General features: G+C 40.6%; 6 protein-coding genes and 2 pseudogenes across 7 annotated transcripts; 5 read left to right on the top strand and 3 right to left on the bottom strand.

The window, feature by feature from the left end:
* Nucleotides 1-1,897: 1,897 nt before the first annotated feature.
* LOC104731259 (putative lipid-binding protein AIR1B pseudogene) lies at nucleotides 1,898-2,543 on the top strand (annotated as a pseudogene).
* Nucleotides 2,544-4,565: 2,022 nt separating this feature from the next.
* LOC147930361 (uncharacterized) lies at nucleotides 4,566-5,234 on the top strand. The gene has a single exon (XM_087476828.1). The coding sequence runs from the start codon at nucleotides 4,566-4,568 to the stop codon at nucleotides 5,232-5,234; it is 669 nt and encodes a 222-aa protein (XP_087332954.1).
* Nucleotides 5,235-6,421: 1,187 nt separating this feature from the next.
* On the top strand, nucleotides 6,422-7,059 carry LOC104731256 (putative lipid-binding protein AIR1B pseudogene; annotated as a pseudogene). The gene has a single exon (XR_015575559.1). The product of XR_015575559.1 is annotated as a putative lipid-binding protein AIR1B pseudogene (transcript).
* A 3,550-nt stretch (nucleotides 7,060-10,609) lies between these two features.
* Nucleotides 10,610-13,073, top strand: LOC147930360 (uncharacterized). Its single transcript, XM_087476827.1, has 4 exons — nucleotides 10,610-11,150; nucleotides 11,264-11,965; nucleotides 12,054-12,136; nucleotides 12,249-13,073. The coding sequence occupies exons 1-4, from the start codon at nucleotides 10,610-10,612 to the stop codon at nucleotides 13,071-13,073; spliced, it is 2,151 nt and encodes a 716-aa protein (XP_087332953.1).
* An 854-nt stretch (nucleotides 13,074-13,927) lies between these two features.
* LOC147930359 (uncharacterized) lies at nucleotides 13,928-15,927 on the bottom strand. The gene is made up of 3 exons (XM_087476826.1): nucleotides 15,580-15,927; nucleotides 15,244-15,447; nucleotides 13,928-15,178 (listed from the first exon to the last, which is right to left on the bottom strand). The coding sequence occupies exons 1-3, from the start codon at nucleotides 15,925-15,927 to the stop codon at nucleotides 13,928-13,930; spliced, it is 1,803 nt and encodes a 600-aa protein (XP_087332952.1).
* Nucleotides 15,928-17,326: 1,399 nt separating this feature from the next.
* LOC147930358 (uncharacterized) lies at nucleotides 17,327-19,366 on the bottom strand. Its single transcript, XM_087476825.1, has 2 exons — nucleotides 18,587-19,366; nucleotides 17,327-18,400 (listed from the first exon to the last, which is right to left on the bottom strand). Exons 1-2 carry the CDS (start codon nucleotides 19,364-19,366, stop codon nucleotides 17,327-17,329), a joined length of 1,854 nt encoding a protein of 617 aa, XP_087332951.1.
* A 590-nt stretch (nucleotides 19,367-19,956) lies between these two features.
* On the top strand, nucleotides 19,957-20,289 carry LOC147930357 (uncharacterized). The gene has a single exon (XM_087476824.1). It carries the CDS (start codon nucleotides 19,966-19,968, stop codon nucleotides 20,287-20,289), a length of 324 nt encoding a protein of 107 aa, XP_087332950.1. The 5' UTR covers nucleotides 19,957-19,965.
* Nucleotides 20,290-22,663: 2,374 nt separating this feature from the next.
* On the bottom strand, nucleotides 22,664-23,776 carry LOC104731255 (uncharacterized). The gene is made up of 2 exons (XM_010450580.3): nucleotides 23,472-23,776; nucleotides 22,664-23,397 (listed from the first exon to the last, which is right to left on the bottom strand). The coding sequence occupies exons 1-2, from the start codon at nucleotides 23,619-23,621 to the stop codon at nucleotides 22,759-22,761; spliced, it is 789 nt and encodes a 262-aa protein (XP_010448882.1). The 5' UTR covers nucleotides 23,622-23,776; the 3' UTR covers nucleotides 22,664-22,758.
* Between the last annotated feature and the right edge of the window lie 11 nt (nucleotides 23,777-23,787).

Raw genomic sequence — 23,787 nt, 5'->3', positions numbered from 1 at the left:
ATTAATAATCCCCTATATAATAAAACGGATTTCCCGTCGGTCAAACCAACAAACAATTCTCTTCTCAAAGTAATAGAGAGATCCTTTTCTAGTTAGACTTCTATCAATGCAACGAAAGAATTATCTCTTCCTATTAGTTTGTCCTGTCAGATAGAAAGAAAATTAGACCCCAAAGAGAAAGAGCCCGGTGGGGGTGAAGGGTGGGGGGGGTACATAACCTTTTTTTGGTAGCCAATATAATTTTTATAAGTGACATAGAAAAAGGGGTGTTTTTGAAAATTCCCCTAAATTAAATATAGATTGGTTACAAAAAAAAGGTTATAAATTAATTGGTCAATACGAGAGCTATATGAATATACTTAAGAATATACCAAATAATTCTTTTAAAGAGAATATTCTAATGATTTATACAATTTTCAAAATAAAATATTTAGTATTTCATGTATTATTACAAAATATATACTGCTAGACATAAACATATACTGTTATGCGTAAAAAAAAAAAAAATCTTGACAATTTATCACACTTAATCGTAATTTCCGAGATTTTATTGTGCAGTTGAAAATAAAATCTTACCTAAGCATGGGTCATAGTAAAACACTTTCACCAAACATATTCAAAAATTAAAATAAAAACAAACAACAAACATAACTATTTCTCATACATAAAATTATAAAATTAACAATATAAAACTTACAAAATAGGTATTTTTTCAAGCCATCATATTTAGCATATGATTTTATTGCATACTGTTTTATCCAAAAAAACTTTTAAAAATAATCATATAAATTATATTTTATTCTAAAATTATAATATAAATAAAAGAAATTTCAACCCGTACTATAGCACGGATCCTAATCTAGTTAATCTTTTATTTCGTAGACAGTAAACAGTTTTAGTCTTTTACATTTACCTTGGCTGCCAAATCTCTATTGACAGAAGAATATTGGTTTTATTGGACGCTTTATCAAAGGAAAATATAATCTTGGTTTTACTGTTCATGTCTTTATTTAATCTCTTTTGAACACAATAAAAAATAAAAACAAAAAAAACAATTATGCTTGGTGCATGAAATTTTTACAATATTTAATACTCTTTCCAACTTAAATTTAAGTTTAAAAAAAAAATCAAAATGTCTGAAATATTTTCACTTTATAACTTATTACGGAAACAAATATTTAACTTGAAATAATATTAAGATAAAGTATCTTATATTGTATTGTTTAAAACTATATACTAAACTTATATGGTTGATTTCCATTTAAATACTAAAATTCTCTAGATGAGGTTTAGAATAGATACCTTGAGAGTTAAAAATAAATAAAGGAAAATACCACTCCACTTTTATGTAATGCCGTTAAAATAGCAGTGATTAAAAACAAAAATTGAATTTCATCTCCTATTTACAAAACGTTAGCGTAAGAATCACTTTATACCCAGATTGGTTGATTAGCCATCTTGGTTTGAAGTGGGTCAAAAATATTAACCAGATGACGTTTTCACTATCAAGTATATAGATTATCAAGTGTAATATCACAAAGTGAGCGGCAATTAGGTCAATGTAAAATTAATAGAAAGAAAAAAACAAAAACAAATGATCCAGGAATTACAACTTTAATTTGTTACATTTTGTATTTTTTGGGGCAATACAAAAACGTACATTTTTGACGAAATGATCCTTGCCAAACCTCTTCTTATGACTCTGACTGAATGAGGTTTTGATGTAAAGAAGGTCCAACTCATGCATGCTACTTGTGGCAGGACCAAATTTATTACATAATTATTTCATTAACCAAATGTGTAATCAGTTCAGTTGGCATTAAATTAGATGTAACCAAATTCTTCAATCAGCCAATCTTTTTTTCTTTCTTGTAAGTATAAATACACATCCTCACCTCCCCCAAATTACTCACAACATTCATCTCCAAAACAAATAAAAGAGCTTGCTTAATCAGTTTTCTTTCAAAACATGGCTTCAAAGAACATGATGAAAAACACGATAGCTCTCGTCCTCACCATCAACCTCGTCTTCTTTGGCTTCACCGTGGCCCAGGCTCCACCACCTCAAGCTCCGACGTGTCCCAGAGACATTCAAGCTTGTGTGAACGTGCTTAGCCTCAGCGTGTTCATCAATCCTCGAAGTGTAAGCCAATGCTGCACTCTCGTAGCTGGGCTTGACGCCTCTGTGGCCTCTGTATGCCTTTGCAATGCCGTTAGAGTCAATGTCCTCAATCTAGTGGACCTCAATGTGAGACTTGGTCAGCTTCTTAATACCTGCGGTGTCAATCCCCCAACTGGTTTCAGATGCGCTTAAACTTCTCATAAGACTAAATAAGAAAACCGGTTCTGTATTATCGGATAATAATGGTGCAAGTATGTTTCTATAATAGTTCTGTGTTTTAGCATGATCTATGTTGTTGTTATAATAAAGTGAAAACAGTCGATCTGTTTTAACATTTTCGCATTTGTCTTCTTCAAGTTAAATTTCCATATACGTGTTGTATCTCTTCTTACAGATGAAAAAAGTAAGAGAAACTTCAGCTTTTCTGTGTTTAAATTTTAATTGTTCTATTTCTGTTATTACGTCAAGTTTCAAAATACCACTGGGAATTGGGATATCAAGTTCAGGTTACCTCGAAACTGAATGGACCGAAAGTATTTCAGTAGTCTTGTCCCAAAAAGGTTTTGAGCTTAAATTCATATCTGTCCAAGTTTAGAGGGGTTAGTTAATTTGGAATGGTTTAGGATCGATCATACTTACTTGGTGTGCACTGGTTTAGTGTTTTCCAAATACATAGGTAACAAGTTTGTCTGAATCCTCCGGCCCAATATTACCTTCATTGTTTTCATAAAATTGTACTCCCTCTCTCTCATAAAGATTGAAGTTTTAGAGAATTTTCTTTGTCCCAACAAGATTGATGTTTTGAATATTTTTAATAAATTTTTGTTTTAATGATTACTGATGCTGTAGAGTGTATGGAGTGTAAAAGTGGGAAGGTGGGAAAGTGAAAAAGTATTAGAAAAATAAATCATATATTCTCTCTGTCTTAATATGTGTGTAAAATCCTAAACTTCAATCTCTTTGTGAGACAAAGGGAATATTTCATTATTTATTAACCAAAAAAAGGATGATATAACTGTTGTGCACCATTTTTTTTTATTATTCAGAATCCAAGATTGGACCAAGCAAACCACATACAGACCGAAAGTTCAATTTTATGTGCTCAAAAAACATATCGAAACCCCTTTTTGTGACAAATCGAGACCCTTTAATTCTCTCAAATGGTAAACAAGTAAATAGCGAGAGACTGCGAAAAAGCGCTGCCAAAGCAACATATCTACTAAGCAAACGTTAGAGCCGAGTTAAGCTTTTCTTGCATTTGGGACTCAGATCAAACAAAAGCGATCAAAAACGAAACCAAAAATAAAAATAAAAATTACATATTGGAATTACATTGGTTCTTATATTGGAATTACATGTTGGAACTAAAGATAAAAATAAAAATAAATAATAGTGGAACCGGATCTACATATTGGATCTATGATGTAACAATTACACCCAACCAAAAATAAAAATTCAACGGCATAGCTATTAATTACTAACCGGGATTATACAAAATGATACGGAAATGCCCATCCATTTATTTTCAAAAATCTACTAAATGGTTGCAATATTTCAATTGACAAGAACATTAGAGAATATCAAGTATCAACCTGAATCTGATACCATGACATGAGAATATCAAATAATAGTCTCTTTATCCAGTTAAGTAAACACTCTTTTCTCTCAGACATGGTTATCAAGACACTTTCTGCAACCAAGCTACCCGGCACCGGTGAGGCCTTTGGCCGCCGGCGTCGGGACAAATTCGATCAATCTCTCGCTCAATTCTTCTCTGCTTTCTCTAGTGTAGCTCTTTTTAAGTTTTTTCCCCAACTTGTTATCTTTTTTAACCCTTTCCAACCCCTAATAAAACCTATCTCAAATTACATCAGCGAAAACCGTCCGTGTCCGCCGATCTGCTACTCACCGGAGAAAACCTCTTCACAAAGCTCGGACACAAACCATACTATTTCCTCACCGTGGCTCTTTCAAGCGGAACTAGGATTCTCCCCAGTGGACCTAGGTTCCATCGCCGATCCAAACCAAGGTCACCAGCTGTCCCCGCCAATCCTTCAATCACCGGAGTTGCGCTTTGCAGCACAAACCCCTCCATTAGTTTCGGGAAGCCGCCACATCTCTGTTTCATCTTGGCAATCGGTTTCAAAGTTAGGATTTTCCCCAGTGGACCTAACTACCAATGGCAATCTTTACCACGGATATCGCATGATACCGCTGCTCTCTCACTCACCGGAGAAGTCTCCTGCACCGCAGATCTCGCAACAGCTCTCGGACGGCGACCTTCCTCGACATCCTGCGCGGTTCCTCCTGCTAAAACTAGGGTTTTCCTTCCCTAGTGGACCTAGTCTTCAGCTTAGGCCCATTAAACCAAAAAAGTCCTGAGGCCTTCAACTCTTATCAAATAGGCTTCAATAGCGTCTCACAGCCCAACTCCTCACTGCCTATGAATCTCCATTGCCTTGACCTGATATGTTTCCCGATAACTGATGGTCGAAGACTCCATCGGCGAAAGGTAACACCAGCTCTGCTTTGGCTATTCATACATCCTATACAGAACCTGGCTCTAGATGTTTTTAGGGGCTTGTGGTTTGAGAATGAATCAATATGGTTCCCTAGGTTATGCTTCTCGATCTGTTCTAGCTCTAGTGATAAATTTGGCTTTGATTTTCTCATTGACGATTATCACTTAAGCTGGACACCTGATGATTCAAAGCATCTTGCTCGTCCCACCCCTACCACTCGGATCCCAGACCAACTAACGTTTAGTGCGAATTATCGATATGATCCAGTCCTCATGCTTTGTTTGGTAAAGCAATATTGTCCTGACTACAAAATCATAGTCTCCCAGCCGTTCGCTAAGAACACCTTTTCAACGTCATTAAGTCTTAGCTTGACTATGACCAACTTGTCTACCATTGAGCTACTCATGGAAGACCTCTCAACAAACCTTGATCTCACATGTGGCAACCTGCTATCTAGCTTTTGCTTCAAAGCTCTCTTGGACTCCTTGTTGATCTATTTTATATTTCCTTGTTTGGCATTGGGGAATGCCTCTGTTGTTGTATGGTTTAAACTTTGGATCTGTGAATCCTCTTCCTTGTATTTTGTTTAGAAATGAATGAAATCAAGTATTTGACAAAAAAAAAAAAAAAAAAAAGACATGAGAATATCAAATATGAATGATTTGTGTTATTGATTATGTGATCTATTCAAAATACAAACTTAAAGATATGTAGATATCAAACGAAAAGGAAATCTAAATATATATTTGTAATTATTGGTTATCAAGATTATCCTTAATATCAAAAGAACTTTGGATATCAGTAAAAATCACAGAAAATAATTGACAATACGGATCTATATACAGTATGATAGTATTGCATATGACCGACTAAAGTAATTTATGGATTGTGGAGTTTGACTTTAACTGAGCCAAAGTTTTACATAAATTTCATTGCCAAACCTTGATCAGTTTGTAGACTGAGCACATTTTTCATATTACCTAAAGTAGCTATTGTAAGGCTATGGCCGATATGTATTATTTTGGGGATTGACAAAATGTTCCTTGCGCGCCAAACCTCTTCTCTAGTCTCTAGATGAGGCTTAGATATATTGAGATTTGATATTCCTGAGAAGATGCAACTCGTGCTACTTGTAAGACCAGAAGTTACATTTATCCTTGAAGAGACTTGGGTTAGTGATAAACCATTAATAACTATCTCAGTTGACTTTTATAACTAGACGTTAGAGAATTCTTAAACCACATCCAACCGAACCTTCTACAAAACTATGGATACACCCACCTCCCAAACTTACCAGTCTACACTTCTCTGAAACACACAAAGAGAGCTTAAAACCAAATCTCTATTGACAGAAAAAATTGGTTTTATTGTTCATGACTTTTATTTAATCTCTTTTGAACAAAACATATTAATGGATGGTGAAATTTATACAATATTTAATACTCTTTCCGTCTTAAATTTGATAAAACATTTCATGGAATCATTTTTGTTATCGCAAAAACAATCAAAATTAAAATGTCTGAAATATTTTCACTTTATAATTTATTATAATATATTAAGAATAATCCTAAACTTCAGGAATAATTCAAAGATAACGTAATCTTTATATTCAGAAGTAAAATATATAATATTTTATTCAAAAAAATATAGACAATATTTAACCAAATGTGTGATCAGTTCAGTTGGCATTTAATTAGATGTGAGCGAATTCTTCAATCAGCCAATCTTTTTTTTCTTTCTTTTAAGTTTTAACTATAAATACAAACCCTCACCTCCCCAAATTACTCACAACACTCATCTCTAAAACAAAAAGAGAGCTTAATCAGCCTTTCCAACACATGGTTTCAAGAAACATGATGAAAAACACGATAGCTCTCGTCCTCACCATCAACCTCGTCTTCTTTGGCTTCACCGTGGCCCAGGCTCCACCACCTCAAGCTCCGACGTGTCCCAGAGACATTCAAGCTTGTGTCAACGTGCTTGGCCTCAACGTGTTCATCAATCCTCGAAGTGTAAGCCAATGCTGCACTCTCGTGGCTGGGCTTGATGCCTCTGTGGCCTCTGTATGCCTCTGCAATGCCGTTAGAGTCAATATTCTCAATCTAGTGAGCGTCACTGTGAGACTTGGTCAGCTTCTTAATACCTGCGGTGTCAATCCCCCAGCTGGTTTCAGATGCGCTTGATCTTCTCGTAAGACTAAATAAGAAAACCGGTTCCTTACTATAATGGTGCAAGTATGTTTCTATAATAATTATGTGTTTTAGCATGATCTACGTTGTTGTTATAAATAAAGTGAAAACAGTCGTACACTCGTACTGTTTTCACATTTTCGTATTTGTCTTCTTCAAGTTAATTATGTTGTATCTCGTATTTCAGATGAAAAAGTAAAATACACTTCACCTTTTCTATGTTTAATTTTTTTATTTTTGTTATTTCATCAACTTTCAAAATACCATTGGGAATTCGGATATCAAGGTTTAACTACGTCACCTCGAAACTGAATCGACCGAAAGTATTTCATGTAGCCTTGTCCCAAAAAGGTTTTGAGCCTAAATCATCTCTGTCCAAGTTTAAAAGGGGTTAGTTAATTAAGTTGCAATGGTTTAGGATCGATTATAATTACTTGTGTGCATTGGTTTACGGTTTGTCCAAATACTTTTTTTTTTGTTTTTTTGAATGAATTGTCCAAATACATTACGTAACAAGTTTGTCTGAATCCTGTCGGCACAAGATTTTACTAAATTTGTATTCATTAACAAAAACAAAGGATAATATAACTATAATATATGTATATACTAGGTTCGCATCCGCACGTACGTGCGGGGTTATACTTATAAACAAAATTAATTTTGTATATATATTCAGTTATACTAATTGAGATTTTAATTTGATATTTGGTTTGGTTTATTAATGTTTGAAAATTTAAAATAATAATGATTTCAGCAGTATCTTAAAATTTGAAACAACATAACGGTTGGATTAGTAACAAACTAAATCAAATAAATGATTGGTTAGATTCTATTAATTTTGTGAACTATCAAATTGGATATATAACCGCTAACAGCGATGAAAACCCGTTTGAAACATATACATATATTTTGGATGGCCGTAACTCTCTTTTCGTTTTGTCAAGTTCCATTATGTCCTACACCCGTTCTCAAACTTTCTTTGCATAACAGAAAGCATTCCCAATATGGGACATTCTGAATATGGGAAAAATTTGTATTTCCGATTGAAAACGGGAGGGAACCAGACGAAAACATAAATTCTCAAACTCCCGTATGAAATAAACATAAATATAATTCATATATAGTATATCTACATATCATATGTTTTAATTAAAATATTACAAAATTAATTGACTTCTTTATTCTTACTATTTTATATATGTTTCACCTATATTAGATTATGTTTTTTAAAATAGTTCACACATTTTAGTTATTTATTTTATTTTATTTTATTTTGAACTTATGCTAGTTCAATTGAGAATAGTAAGATTTATTTTTAACGTCTTAAAGTACTGATTAACACTCAACACCCAAATATATAAAATCTTTTAAAAACTTATTTAGTTTTCAGTTAATGCATATAAAATATGTTTGAATCTATATGGATGATTAGATTTGGATTTTGAATTAATTGTCTAGATTTTCCTATTAAACCGATGAGAGTAAATATATAAGGTTAGTTTTAGAAATAATCTCTAAATTTTAGAAAACTAGAAATGTTTAATATTTAATTTAAAAATATATTTGGAAAACTTAATATATTCGAAATTAATTCTTTATGTTTTATACTCATATCAAAAAATAGATACGAAATCTATAACCAATTATACAAAAATTTAATCATTTATTTCTTTAATAGTTGTTACCATTGTTTTAGGGAAGTTTAATTTTTTTTTATTATGTAGGTAAATGGATCTGTTTGGCAACATGGATATATGTTATATATTTTTTTTTTTTATCTCTAGGTGTACTCCCCAATAAATAGTATAGATTAATATATATTGTGAACCAAAATATTTAGATTGGACTAAGAAAGCCACGTACAGACCGAAAGTTCAATTTTATGTGTGCAAAGAACATACTGAAACCCTTTTTGTACTCTCAAATTGTAAGCAAATAAACAGCGAGAGAAGGCTAAAAAGCGTCGCCAGAGTTAACATGTATAATAAGCGAGCGTTAGAGCCGATCGAGTTAAGCCTTTCTTGCATTTGGGACTTTGATCAAACAAAAACGAAACCAAAACACCCAATCTAAGAGGGGGTATTCAAATGGGATTTTGGAGAATTTGATGGAATTTAAGAGATTTTGGATTTTGATAGTTTTTAGGATATTTTGGTGGATTTGTTAGTTTTTCAATTTTAAAAAAGGTAAAATAGTTTGTGATTTGGTTAGACTTTAAAGGAATATATTAGGTGATTTTAAGAGATTTATATGACGAGAATGACATTGCAGATTTTCAGAAACCTCGATAGACACTTTCATACCCTCAACAACTTGGTATTAATAATACTCTTGACATATGTGTTGTACGTGCAACACTTTAATAATACCCTCAACAAATCTCTTCACGTACGTGCAACAACTTGTTTCAAACTTCACTATTGATTTTTTTTTGTCTCTGTTTTGACATTGATATATGTGTTGTTTGCAGGCATGATTATGCCTCTGAAGCTGATCCTATTGTTGCAAAAGAATGATGAAGATACCCATCTTATTTTGTGATCTTGTTGCAGATTCATTCCAAGATAACCAAAACTGTTTGGGGTTATAGATTGTTTCTTGCAGTTAGAAATTGAAATTTTAGTGTGACTATGATGATTGTATTACTGTTCCACATTTCTCAACCTAAACGGTAAATTTTAGAGGAATGTTGTATCCCACTAACTTTGTTAGTGTACAAGTCCAACCATTTGCACCCAGAACATAGTTGCTAATTAGGTCCATCTCAAACAACATATGTTTATAGTTGGAAAGACAAAGTTTTATTCATCATACTTTTGCAGTCTGAACCACTGAAAAACACTAGAGCGTAAGTTTTCTCTCTCTTTTCCAAAGGGGCTTGTGTGAGTCGATTGAAAATACCTAATATTGCTCGCTCTTGTTGTAATTTTACACAAATTTTCTGGATCAATTAGCACATAGGGTGTGAGAACTGAAATCAAGTTTCTCCTTCCGAAGTGATTCAAATGCGGAGGAGCTTATCACCGTTTAATAGTTCCGAACTGAATTGAGAGAGAGTTTTGAGAATTTGTACTGTATTGCTTGTTTTAGAAAATTTGTTCGATCCCTTACAAAAGACTCCCCCTTACATATTTATACCGACCAATTTATTACCTAATTAATGCATAATTAATAGGGCACGATTTGCGTATCCTAATTAATCGTCTTGAATGCGGGAATCTTTGACCAAGCCCGAGCTGCGAGCTGACCAACGCGAAGCATCTCCGCGCTCTCTTCCTTTCTTCGGGCCTGATGGGCCGATCAGTAATACGCTCTTGGCCCATTAGACGTGCCCGGCCTAGGCCCTTTGCCTATTGCCCGAGATGACAGATCGTGGGTACAACAGTTGCCCCCCAAGTCTCCAGAGCTGAGCAGTTTGGGGGACTTTTGACCTTCAAGCGATCAATTTCGGGAAACTGAATATTCCCCATATCTCCACGATTTGATCGTGGTGATGATGAGATTTACCTTCCCAAACAAGCCTCGGGGCCCACTAGGTGGCGTGTTAGCTATAAGAGAGAGAGAAAGCGGTGCGAGACCTTTCACTTCCCCAGGCAATCATTGCTCCCGACTCCGTGTATAAAGGTAACCTCACCCGACTTCTCCCTTCCACTTTTAATTCTCAGTTTTTCTCTTCTTTTTGCTCTGCGATTTCTCTCTTCTCCTGTTAGTTTCTTTTCTTTCGCCGGAAAGTTCTTCAACTTCCCTCCTCTTCTCACACATACTACTCGAAAGATATGTATCCTCCGAAATCTTCATCGGGTAAAGCCGCGAAACCTTTGATTCCGGGCGTTTACGGCCCTCACCAGCCATCAATTCTCTCGGCGGAGAATATAGCCGAGATTAGAGGGTCCACTGGGATTCCATCGGAGATCGAGATTAAGTTCCCGGAGGCTCACGAGTCCCCGGAGAGTCCTCCCCCAGGGTATTGCTGCGCGTTTGAGATATTCTTCTCTGCGTGCGGTCTGTCGTTTCCCCTTCCCGAACTCATCGTAAAGACGATGTTCGAACTGGGCTTCGCTCTCCCCCAGATGTGCCCGAACTTCGTCCAAACCGTCATGTGTCTTCAAACTCTGGGGGAAGAGTTTGACTACAAACTATCTCTGGCCGACTTTCTTCAAGTGTACACGGTGAAGACAGGTCGCACCAAGGGCACGCTCTACGAAAGTCCGCTTTCCGGACTGAAGGTCTTCGACGACCTTCCTGAGAAGGATGAGAAGTGGTGGAAGTCTTACTTTTTCTTCCCGGTCAACGAGCTCACTTTTGGCCACCTCGCAAGTTCACACATATCGAAGTGGCCTTCGAAAATCGGTAGAATGGAGTTTCTTGCTAGGTCCAAGTTAAGTGTTGTTTTGACTTTCCGTCTCACCTTTTAATTGTTTCTTTTTCAGATCACTTCGAACGCGGATTGCTTTGCCCCACATTCGCCGAGATCTTCTCGAGGTTCTGCAGCCAAGGACAGATCGCTTGGGATTCTTTCTCCTGCGAAAGGATTAATGAGTCCACGGCGAGGCTCGGAAAGCATTCTCTCGTCTGTTCTGTCCCCTTGAGCATTTCAGAAATGAATTACAGGGAAGAAAGCGCATGCCGAGCTGCGGAAAAAGAGGCAAAGAAACAGATGGCGGTGGCCCTTGCCGAAGGCAAAGCTCGCATTTCTAACAAGAATTCCTCCGGCTCCTCCGTTCTCGAGGTAAGCGGAACTTGCGCGCCCCCAGCTGGCTCCTCCGAGCTCCGTATGGAATCTACCGAGGCTCCGGCTGGCCCGTTGGTGCCTTCCGTGATCATCATCGCTGACTCTAGCGATGAGCCGCGGGAGATCGCGGCCTCCCCCTCGCTGACGAAGAACGCCCCTACTGAGGTCAGTTCTCAGCAAGCTGACTCCTCAAAAAAGAGAAAGGAACCCGAGACTTCCTCCTCTTCTCGTGAGAAAAGCCGAGCCCGGACTGGCTCATTAGGAGATGAGCGGAGTAAGTCCAGCTCGAGAGACAGGGGTCTCTCCTCGGAGAGGAGATCCAAGGAGGCCCCAGCTTCCAAAGAGTCCGGGGACTCCTCCGGAAGACTTCTCCTGAAGGATCAACGTCCTTCAACTCGAGGTAACGTTTTTCCGAGGTGCTCCGAATTTAATGCTATCATTGTTTTTGATAATTTGACAACTGACACGGCTTCGTTTGAATCCTTCAGCTCCCCCTGTGTCCCCAGCTGATCTAATGAGGAGCTACGTCCGGCCCGGAGTTAGGATCCCGGCGTTCGCTGATATGTCCGAGGTTAACCGCGCGAACTTCTTTCGCTTTGTGGACAAAATCGGCGAGGTACACGTCCTTCTTGTTTTGTTTTTTTTTTTTTTTTTTTTGGTGTTTAACACGCTATCTTTCCCAGCTAATGATCGAGTTTAACTCCTCGGTGGCATCCTACGAGGATCAACTGTTCGCCTCCCCCTTGTCTTCCGAAGTAAATCTCCTTCAAGAAAGGATTGCTGACCTGGAAACTCAGGTAAAGGAGTATGCCGGACTGGAGGCCGAGAATGCTAACACCGTGGCGAAAGCCAAGCGAATCCGAGCTCGGATGAAGAAGGCTGAGGTAGAGGTGCTCGAATTTGGGGTTGCTAATGAAGACCTTCGAGACAAGCTGAAGAAGGCGGAGGACGCCAAGGCAGCAAAAAACAGATTGCACGAGATCGAACTCCGCAATCAGCTACTCGAAGCTGGCAACAGCTGCGAGATTGAGAGGGTGCGGAGGGAGGAGAGGCAGGCGATGAGGCGAACTCTCCGCCCCTTGGTTGAGGAGGTGAGGGTCACTTTCGAGGAGAGGGAGAAGCTAGCTCCGCTCCAGATCCGGGCCGCCGAGATCAGAACTAACCGGATGCTGGTCGAGGAGATCTCCAGGGGGGAGATCCAAGACATAGAGGCCGAGCTCGGACTCCTGAAAACTGACGAGGAGGAAGCCGACGAAAAGGTATCAAAGGTAACTCCCCGTGATCTCGACCTCGCTGCATTCTCAGACCTTTTGGCGGATACGCCCGATCTCTTGTGCAGTGAGCACCCGCTTAGCGTCACAATCGACGAGTCTGGCACTAACCTCGGGCAAATCTCGAATCAGGAGATGGACGATTATCTGGCGAACACCAGGTCGGAAGGGAAGCTTGCAGAGATGGGCTTGGCCCTTTCCGAAGCCGCGTCTGAACCTGCCCTTCCAAGTCAATAGTTTCTATTTTGGGGTTGTTTCGGCACGGGTTGCCCCCCTGTTTTGTAATATTTATTTTTAGACTTGCTTCGGAGTATTTTGGTCGTGGTGACCACTCCGTATCAAAAAATCTTTTTTTGCCATCTGAAATACCAACTTAATTTCCGCAATCTTCGGTTTGAAAAGATGTTACGAGCAGAAATGAACACGAAGTGAGAACTTCGGTTTAAAAGTTCGAAAAAATGACACCCCAACTTTAGTAATTAAAGCCGAGTACAAAGTGATTACCTCGGTTTAGATTAGAATTTTGCAAAACTAAGCTTCGACTTTAATAAGTAAAGCTAAGTATGAAGAGAGAACTTCGGTTTTGGTTAGAGTTTTCCAAAACTAAGCTTTGGCTTAAAGTAAAGTTGAATACGAAGTGAGGACTTCGGTTTAGACTTGCGCAGTTGAACCTCGGCTTTAAATGGTATATGCGAAGTCGGACTTCGGCTTTTAATGATATATGCGAAGTTGGACTTCGGCTTTTTTTTTTTTTTTGAACCATTATTAATAAAAAAGTTTAAGAAATCTTTAAATTTTATTAATATGGATAGCTGGACCCGAAGTGGGCTGCCTACGTACCCTTATCGGGATCAAGCTAAACGTAGTTCGATACAAAAAGATTAACTGTAAAAGAGTTTAAGGTGTAAGGAATTCCAGGACCTCGGGACTGGTGTTCCCTCTAAATCCTCGAGCTGATATACTCCATTTCGCACTTCACGAGTAATTCTGTATGGTTCTACCCAGTTAATTCCCAGTTTTCCTGCATTGAGCTCCTCGGTGTTCTCGTAGACTTTTCGGAGGACTAAGTCACCAACTGTCAAGGGCCTACTTTAGATTTTGGAGTTATAGTACCGAGCTACTGCGTTCTGGTAATTCTGGATCCGAACCAAGGCCTGATCCTGACGCTCGTTGATTGTATCGAGAGTATCCTGTAAGAATTCCTCATTCTCCTCAGCTCGGAGTGGGTTTAGCGAGGTACGGACTCCGAGCACTTCTATATCAGCTGGGACTACGACATCGACTCCGTAAACCAGGGAGAAAGGTGTCTCATTAGTGGCCTGACGAGGTGTTGTTCGGATCACCCCGAGGACGCCCTGCAGTTCGTCCGGCCAGCGCCCCTTACGAGCATCGAGCCGTTTCTTCAAGTTGGCAAGTATGACCTTATTCATCGCCTTGGCTTGCCCATTACCTTGCGGGTAACGGGGAGTTGATTTATTGAGTCGAATTTTCCACTTCGCGCAAAACTCTTTGAACTTCGAGGAGATGAACTGTGGACCATTGTCCGTGATGATTTCACAAGGGACGCCGTAGCGATAGATTATGCTCTTAAGCACGAACTGTTCCACTTCGTCACTTGTTACTTTCGTATAGGCTGCCACTTCTACCCACTTGGAGAAATAGTCAGTAAGAGCGAGCACGTACTGAACTCCTCCTGGTCCTCGACGTAATGGACCAATGATATCCATGGACCACCTCATGAATGGGTAAGGTGCGGACACCAAAGACAGGAGCTCGGTAGGTTGATGAATTGTCGGGGCGTGCTTTTGACACTTCTCACAAGCTCGAGAATATTTTTCGCAGTCCGTGACCATGGTGGGCCAGAAATAACCTTGCCTTTTAATTTTGAAAGCCAGAGTCCGACCTCCAGAGTGATTTCCATTGGGACAATCGTGAACAGCTTGCATTAGCATCGCGGGCTCTTCACCAGCCACGCATGTTAAATAAGGACCAGCTACACTTCGGCGTAGAAGTACTCCGTTGTGAACGCAATATCGCGCACTGACAACCTTGAGTTTCCTGGCTACCCATTTGTCGGCTGGGAGTTCCCCTTTTTGCAAGTAAGCCCAGATCGGGCTCCGCCAGTCGCCTGCCCCCAAGCTGTTAGAATTCGTACTGCTCGAAGTAGTATGTGGGATAACAGCTTGATTGTCAACTGGTGAGCTCGACGATTCCGGAGTTTGACTCGCGTCTAGCTCGGCCAGAGGTGGGTGAACTTCCATCGGAGTAGGCATAACGGGGGCCGGATCCTCCGATGGTAAAGAGTCCGCAGCCGCCTTGCGAGCTGCCTCTCCAGCAGCCAACTGTTTTTTATCGCCCGGGTGACGACGTTTGAGCTCTCTAGTTGGATACATGGAAACTGGATCACTTCGACGGGGATAATCCTTGTCATCGTGGGATCCGAAGTGGATGCCAAAGATGCTAGAGCGTCCGCAGCGGAGTTTTCACTTCGTGGGATCTTAGTGATTTCAAAATCCTCGAACTTAGCGACTAACTCCCAAGCTGTGGACAGATAAGCCTCCATACGACCATCCTTTGTCTCGTACTCCCCCAAGAACTGGCTGGTGACCAGCTGCGAATCGCAAAAAGCTCAGAGTCGTCGGACACCAATCCCTACTGCGAGGCGTAAACCAGCAAGGAAAGCTTCATACTCGGCTTCGTTGTTGGACACGCTGAAAGCCAAACGAAATGACTACTCGATCACTTCGCCAGTAGGAGAAGTGAGGCAGACCCCAATTCCTGCTCCCGATCTGAAAGAAGCGCCATCAACATACAACGTCCATGGGACTTCAACATTGTCGCTAACCGAAGAGGCTAGTGGGACTTTGATCAAAAAATCAGCTAGCACTTGCGCCTTAGCACAGGTTCGAGTCCGGAACTCGATATCGTATTCACTCAACTCGACAGACCATTTAGCAAGTCTCCCGGACTGGCACGGACTATGTAATACCGTCCGAAGTGGTTGCGTCGTCAGGATTATGATTGTATGGGACTGGAAGTAAGGTCGTAGCTTTCTTGCCAAAGTGACTACTGCTAGGGCCAATTTCTCCATCATAGGGTACCTGGACTCTGCCCCAGTAAACGACTTACTGATATAGAAAATTGGTCGCTGCTCCCCCCTCACGAACCAAGACTCCACTGACTGCACTGTCCGAGAAGGCTACGTAAAGAAAGAGCAGCTCACCGAACTCGGGCTTAGCCAAGACCGGTGGTTCGGACAGATAGGCTTTAAGCTGAGCGAACGCCTCTTCGCACTTCGCATCCCATAAGAAATTTTTTCCCCCTTTTCGCAACAGCTGGTAGAACGGGAGGCATTTGTCCGTAGATCGAGAGATGAAGCGGTTGAGGGCTGCGATCCGTCCGTTAAGGCGTTGCACTTCGCTTAAAGTCCTAGGAGAACTCATAGACAAGAAAGCGTTAATCTGCCTCGGATTCGCTTCGATTCCTCTTTCTGTGACGATATATTCCAGAAACTCCCCTGATGGGACTGCGAAGGTGCATTTCGTGGGGTTAAGCTTCATCCCGAAATGATTCAGGATGTCGAAGCAAACTTTTAGATCCGCGAGATGCGAGCTGGCTTCTATTGACTTTACCAGCATGTCATCGATGTAGACTTCCATGGTCTTTCCGAGCTGGTGCTCGAACATTCGATTTACCAGTCTCTGGTAAGTTGCTCCCGCTTTCTTTAACCCAAAAGGCATCACCTTGTAACAGTAAATCCCGCGGTCCGTAATGAATGCAGTCTTCTCCTGGTCGTCCAGGTTCATAAGGATTTGGTTGTAGCCGGAAAAAGCATCCATGAAGGACATCAGCTCGTGACCCGAGGTGGATTCAACTAGCCGGTCGATGTGCGGAAGTGGAAAGCTATCCTTAGGGCACGCCTTATTCAGGTCGGTGAAATCAACGCAGACTCGTGACTTTCCATTTTTCTTTTTGACTACCATTGTGTTTGCGAGCCACTCAGGGTACTTTACTTCGCGTATCTGTCCCGTCTTCAGTAAACGTTCAACCTCTTTATTAACGATTTCAGCTCGCTCAGGACCCAGCTTCCTTCGCTTCTGGTTTACAGGTCGGAACGTCGGGTCAACATTCAGCTCATGGGAGATAACTTCTGGACTGATACCGGGCATCTCGTCTACGGACCACGCGAAGGTGGCCATACTTTCCTTTAGGAAGGTTATCAGACTGGTACGGAGCTCGCTATCCAACCCCACTCCGATCTTGATTTCCTGATCCGGAAACTTATCATTGATGAAAATGGACTCAGTGAGGTCACCTTTTAACTGCTTCCGAACTGGATACTTCGGGACCTCGAGCTGTGGTTGCTATTGGACCAGGAGCTTGTGACTTGCGAGGTAACAGCTCCTTGCAGTCCTTTGGCTTCCTAGAACCTCCCGGACTCCTTGCGGGGTTGGAAATTTGACGCATTGATGGTACGTCGAGCCTACTGCCTACATCTGGTAGAGCCAGGGAGTCCCCAAGATAATATTATAGGCCGCAGGTCGGTCGAAAACCATGAGCTCCACCATTTTGACCACTCCTTGAGTGGACACCGGTAGTGTAATCGTGCCCAAGGACATTGACGTCTCGCTAGTGAACGAGACCAAAGGTGAGGGCGGTCCTACGATGTGTTCTTTCCCGATACCCATTTTACCGAACGTCTCGAGGAAAATCAAGTCTACCGAACTCCCAGTGTCGATTAGGATTCGGCAGACTTCGTGGTTCGCCACGTCAAGTGAAATGACGAGTGCGTCATCGTGCGGAGTGTCCAGCTCCTCAGTTTCCTTCTCGGAGAAAGAAACTTCAGGTAGATTGCTTGCAGCAACCTTAGCTCGCTTCGGCTGGGGGCTAGTAAGCTTCCGTTGATGGTCTTTGATCGCAGTGATAGAGTTCCGAAAGAGGCGCGATCCCCCCATTATCACGTCGATTCTTTTCTTAGGGGTTTCATTGCCATCGGACTGCTTTGGTTTCTTTGAAGGTGGAGCATCTTCGTCCACCTCGGGAGTCGCTTTCTGCTCCAACTCCTCAATTGTTACATTTGGCATTTCTCCTGCCACGTACTTTTCTGCGAGGAGGTGCATCAGCTTCTTGCAGTCACGAGTGGAATGACTGGTTGTTTTGTGGAGCTCATAGTACGTGTCCTCATCTCGGACCCACTTGTTACTTGGGAGTACACAACTCTTGGAGCGAGGTGAGAATGGAGGTTTGGACGGTGAATTCTTTGGAGAATTCTTTTTAGGAGACTGGGTGACTGCGAACGTGCTCGGCCTGGACTTCGGAGTCGTAGGCGGAGTCTTTTTGGTGGACGCTTCGAACCGTGGTTTTCCTGTAGGCTGAGCGCTTTGTTTTTGTGCAGCGGCGATTTTGTCTTCCTCTGCGATTATCCAGTTCGATGCCCGGTGTAACGCGTCCTGAATGGTTGGGAACCAATTCACGGACAATTCTTCACGGAAGCGAGATTCGTGCCAGAGGCCGTTCTTAAGCGCGGCCAGGGCTGTGGAGTCCGAGAGTCCTGGAATCTTGACCTAGATCTCCTTGAACTTTGTTATGTAAGACCGGAGAGACTCTCCAGCCTTTTGGCTTAAGTTCTAAAGCTGAGCATCTGTCACCGCGGTTTCGATTAAGCTAGAATACTGCTTGACGAACGAGGTTGACAGCTCGGTGAAATTTGTTATGGAGCCGGCTGCTAAAGACGCAAACCAAAGCAGTACCGGTCCACAAAACGTCTCTGCGAACAGCTTGCAGTACCCAGTGTCTGCTTCGTGGGGCTCGAGGTCCACCCGGCTAGCTGTCAACAAGAAAGTCTTGAGATGATTGGTCGGATCTCCTTTTCCTTTGTAGCTCGAGAACTTAATTTTGCCAGTATCTTTGATGCGGACTCGGGCTATTTGATCGGAAAAAGGAATTCGCCTCGACTCCTCGATCACTCGAAAGATATCTGGGGCCGAAGTGGTTGCACTGTGCATCACAGACCGCATGTCCCGGATTTCGCTCTGCATGCGGAAGATCTCGGGGTTGGTAACATACCCCGGAGTCGAAGTGTTTCCATCCACAGAGAGAGGAAGATGGACTGGGACCTCGGAAGATCTGGCGACACCGGGCTGCACCGGAGTGTGGCCATCGCCAACCAGCGGTGGCGCTGTTTGCGTATTGATTTGAGGTGGGAAAGAATCTTCCGGAGTGACATTCGTTGCTGCCACCTGCGAGGTGGAAGGTGGAGTAACACTGGAAAAATCCAAAGCACGTCGTCGTGGGTTTTGGTCGGAAGACAGGAGATCAACCCGATCGGCGTACGCGCAGTGGGAGGCTGAGAGGTCAGCTACGGACGTCGTGACTTCCTCCAAACGGGTGGAGACCTGTCCCTCCAAGCTGTCAAAACGTTCGGTAAGAGCGGCGGAGGCGGCTTGCTGACGATCGGACTTCTCAAACAAGTCCTGCAAGAGCTTCTGGATCACCTCCAGGGATGCCTGATTGGGAGAGTCGATTGCCATAGCGGTGGTTGTGTGTAGTAGATTTGTATATGAGACCAGAACTAATGAGAGTCAGGTGATAACTACCCTCCTTCTAGCGCCAAATGTGAGAACTGAAATCAAGTTTCTCCTTCCGAAGTGATTCGAATGCGGAGGAGTTTATCACCGTTTAATAGTTCCGAACTGAACTGAGAGAGAGTTTTGAGAATTTGTACTTTATTGCTTGTTTTAGAAAATTTGTTTGATCCCTTACAAAAGACTCCCCCCTTACATATTTATACCGACCAATTTATTACCTAATTAATGCATAATTAATAGGGCATGATTTGCGTATCCTAATTAATCGTCTTGAATGCGGGAATCTTTGACCAAGCCCGAGCTGCGAGCTGACCAACCCGAAGCATCTCCGCGCTTTCTTCCTTTCTCCGGGCCTGTTGGGCCGATCAGTAATACGCTCTTGGCCCATTAGACGTGCCCGACCTAGGCCCTTTGCTATTGCCCGAGATGACAGATCGTGGATACAACATAGGGCTAGGCAGCATCTAAAACCCTAATTTCTTCTGGAAAATGATAAAGAAAATTGATGGCTGTGTGTGTAAGGGGAAATATTACGGATTGGAATGATTAGCGGAGGATCATCCAAGGACCTAGTTCGGAGAACGTTTGCCGCAGCAGCTAGCAAAGCCAAGAAAGGTGGCAAAGGAGGAGGAGGAGCCAGCGATGCTCCTAAAGGTTCCAGCTTGAGCAAAGAGATCAAATCCACCACTGTTGTCGGCGCTAATACTCTCAAAGAAGGATCAGATCCCAAGATCTTGCCCGATTCTGATTACCCTCAATGGCTCTGGCATCTCCTCGATAAACGCCCTGCTCTAAGTGAACTTCGGAGAAAGAACGTCGAGACCCTTCCCTATGATGATCTCAAACCAAATTGTGCTATGCCATAATACCCAGTGTCGTGATTGTCGTAGGAAGTTCCAAGTATGTGGGGATGAGAAGGAAGTCTTATACGTATGTCCATCACGACGCCACAAAGAGACATGTTTTGACTATTTATTTTTCAAAAAACAAATCTTTCAAAATAACACCTTCTAAGGTGTGATTTTTTCTATTGGATTTCTCATGTAAAAAATATATCCAAAGTCTTCTAAAATCTGGTTTTCATTTTCTATTTCAAAAAATTAGATTTTGAATAACAGTTGATTCTATATGATTTTGAAAATTGTTGATTGAATAACAAGATATTGTGAGTGATTTTAAATGATTTTATAGAAATTCCAAATTGAATAACATTGGATTTGGAAAGTGATTTAAAAATCATAAATTGAATAATAGCTGATTTTAATAGAAACCCAAAATTTTCTAAAATCCTCATTTGAATACCCCCTCTAAAAATTTAGTGGAACCGGATCTATATTGGTTCTAAGAGGTAACAATTACACCGAACCAAAAAAAAATTATTACTAACCATAATTAAACAAAATGATACTCAAACGTTTATCCATATATATTCGCAGAAGTCTACTAAATTATCAACTACAGTAAATGGTTGCAGTCCAGACAAGTGATTAACAAGTGATTAAAAGAATATTAAATATCAACCTGATTTTGATACCATGATGTTAAATTTGGGTTTTACTGTAGGCATCCAACTCAAAACCAATTGGCAATGAATGGAGAGGTCCTAGCCCTTTATATACTACTCTGATACCATGTTAAATTCGGGCTTTACTGTGGGCTTCCAACTCAAAACTAATTGGCAATGATTGGAGAGGTCGTAACCCTTTATATCCCCTATATATTAATAGAGAAACATACTTTTGAAAAAGCTGATGTGTCGCCACCAGAGAGCTCGGGATACATTTAGCTATTTAACCTCATTTATATTTATTATAAACAGCTATATGGCATGCCATTGTGTTTTTGAAATTAAAAAACAAATGTGTTATTCTTAAAAATTTTATCACATCTGTTTATTAATATTAATTAAGTTTAAATATATTTTATATATAAAAAATGATTTACTGAAATACATGTGTAACCCACGCGGATCTCACAATTCAAGCGGGACGGATGCAAAGACATTTTTCGGCTCAAAATATTTAAACCTGTTGCGGGATAGCTTAGCGGATGGATTTGACCGGATTAAGAATTTTATTTAAGTTATCCGGTTCACGTAATTTTAGTTTTTTGCGATTTTTGTCTGATTTGATAGTTCAAGATTTTGATAAAAATCTAACGATCACTAATTCGGTTCACATTCTATCCAGATCCGCCATCATGTCAATCTACAATTTATGCTGAAATGATTACTATTTTAAACTTTCATAAACTTGATAAATTCAAACCAATATAAGTTTAAATGTTATACTAAATAAATATATTTACAATATAATAACTCAAACCAAAATTTCATTCTGTGCAACAGCACGGGTTATTACCTAGTATCACTTAAATCTCTTCACATTTTTCTGATATTTTACATTAACACATGACAAGAGAATATCAAATATGATCAATGATTTGTATTTTTTGATTATGTGACCTAAAGGTCTCTATTTATTCAAAATACAAACTTAAAGATATGTAACTGCATATCTAACGAAAGGAAATCTAAATATATATTCCTAATTGCTTGGCTATCAAGATTATACTTAATACCCCTAGAACTTTGGATATGACTGAAAATCACCAAAAAAAAAAAAAAAAGACAATACGGATCTATACATGATATTGCACATATATGACCGATTAAAGTAAGGTATGAATTGTGGAGTTTGACTTTACACTGAAGACTGAACCGAAGTTTTACATAAATTTCATTGCCAAACCTTTCATTTGTAGACTGAACACATTTTTTATATTACCTTAAATATATATTGTAAGGCTATATGGCCGATATGTACTGTTTTGGGGCTTGACAAAATGTTCCTTGCACGTAATCCTCTCATGATACTATATAAGCAGACAAATTCCGTAATATCGAATAATAATAGTTAATGGTGCATGCAAAGTATACAGTGGCGGAGGCACATTGAAGCTTATGGGTGCAATTGACACCAATAAATTTTTGAAATTCTTCTAATTTACACCAATTTTTTCAATATAAATCAGTTTGAACCCAACCAATTATGAGTTTGAATTTATTTTGAACCCATCAAACAATTTTTCTAGATCCGCCATTGAAAGTATATGTTCCTTTAATAATTTATACGTGACCTAAATCTATGTTCTTGAAATAAAGTGAAAACATTCGTAACGTTTTCACATGTTTGTTTTTGATGTTCTTCAACTGTTGTATCAAATGAACAAAAGGTAAAATAAACTTGAATCTTTCTATTTTTATTTATTTTTCGTAACTTAGGTTAAAACTTATTTATCATTAGCCATCCCAATTTTAAAAGAAGCAAGAGATTCTAACGAACAATTCCTGCGAGCATGAACGTCTTGTATACAATGGTTCGAACAAGCTCAGAACCACCCCAAGCCGTCTCGAGCTCTTTCACTACATTATCCGACAACAAATCTACTCCTTTCTCCTTGGCAGCACCAACGGCAGACCACGATCTCAGTATCCGCAAGAGTCCTTCGAACGACATCGTTTTCTTCATCTCCAGCTCAATGGGCTTTCCCTCAGAGCCCAAGCCCACGCTCTCAAACGGAAACGGCAGCGTTTTGTACCCGTCCAAAAAATACCGACTCTCTGGGAATTTAAAATACGGCAACGTTTCAGCGTTGAACCGAGCCATTAACGAGTCGAACTCGGGACTCACAGCCATATCATTGTTGTAGCTCCACACGGCGATGATTCCTCCTGGTTTACGGAGGAGACGATTCGCGACCGCGTAGAATCTCGGGAGATCGAACCAGTGTACTGCGGTAGCTACTGTTATCAGATCAACAGAGCTCTCTCCTCCTCCGATTAGATCCACCATCTCGTCCTCCGTCATCGACGACGGCGTATGGTGGTACGTTACTTTCGGGTGCGGTTTCCCGAGATTTAACATCGTCTCGCTCACGTCCGTCGCTACGACTCTTTCGTAGTGTTCCGCGATCTTCAATACAAATTAAAATCAGTGAAAAAAAAAACAGATCGGAAAATGTAAAAAAGGGAGGAGAGAATGCATACGCCGATGGCGGCTTGGCCGTTTCCGGTTCCGGCGTCCCAAGCGAGATTGTGACGGTGAGAGAGAGCGGCGAGCTTGGAGTACCAATCGGAGGGATAGGTAGGGCGTGCGTCTAAGTAGATATCAGCTTGGTTATCGTAAACTCCTGACATTTTTGGTTATTGCGATTTGCTTCTTGGATTCAAATTTCTCAGTCTGATCTTACTAATAATAGAGGAGACGACAAGTTGCAAAATCCAATTTTGCTATTTCTTCCACGTTGACTTTGACCGGTTTGTTTTAGTCAGCCAATTTAATTTATCGGTTTAAATCAATTTA

Source organism: Camelina sativa, chromosome 12 (assembly GCF_030686135.1).
Source record: "Camelina sativa cultivar CO46 ecotype springtype chromosome 12, ASM3068613v1".
Classification (NCBI taxonomy): Eukaryota; Viridiplantae; Streptophyta; class Magnoliopsida; order Brassicales; family Brassicaceae; genus Camelina; species Camelina sativa.
This window is presented reverse-complemented; position numbering and strand designations above follow the sequence as displayed.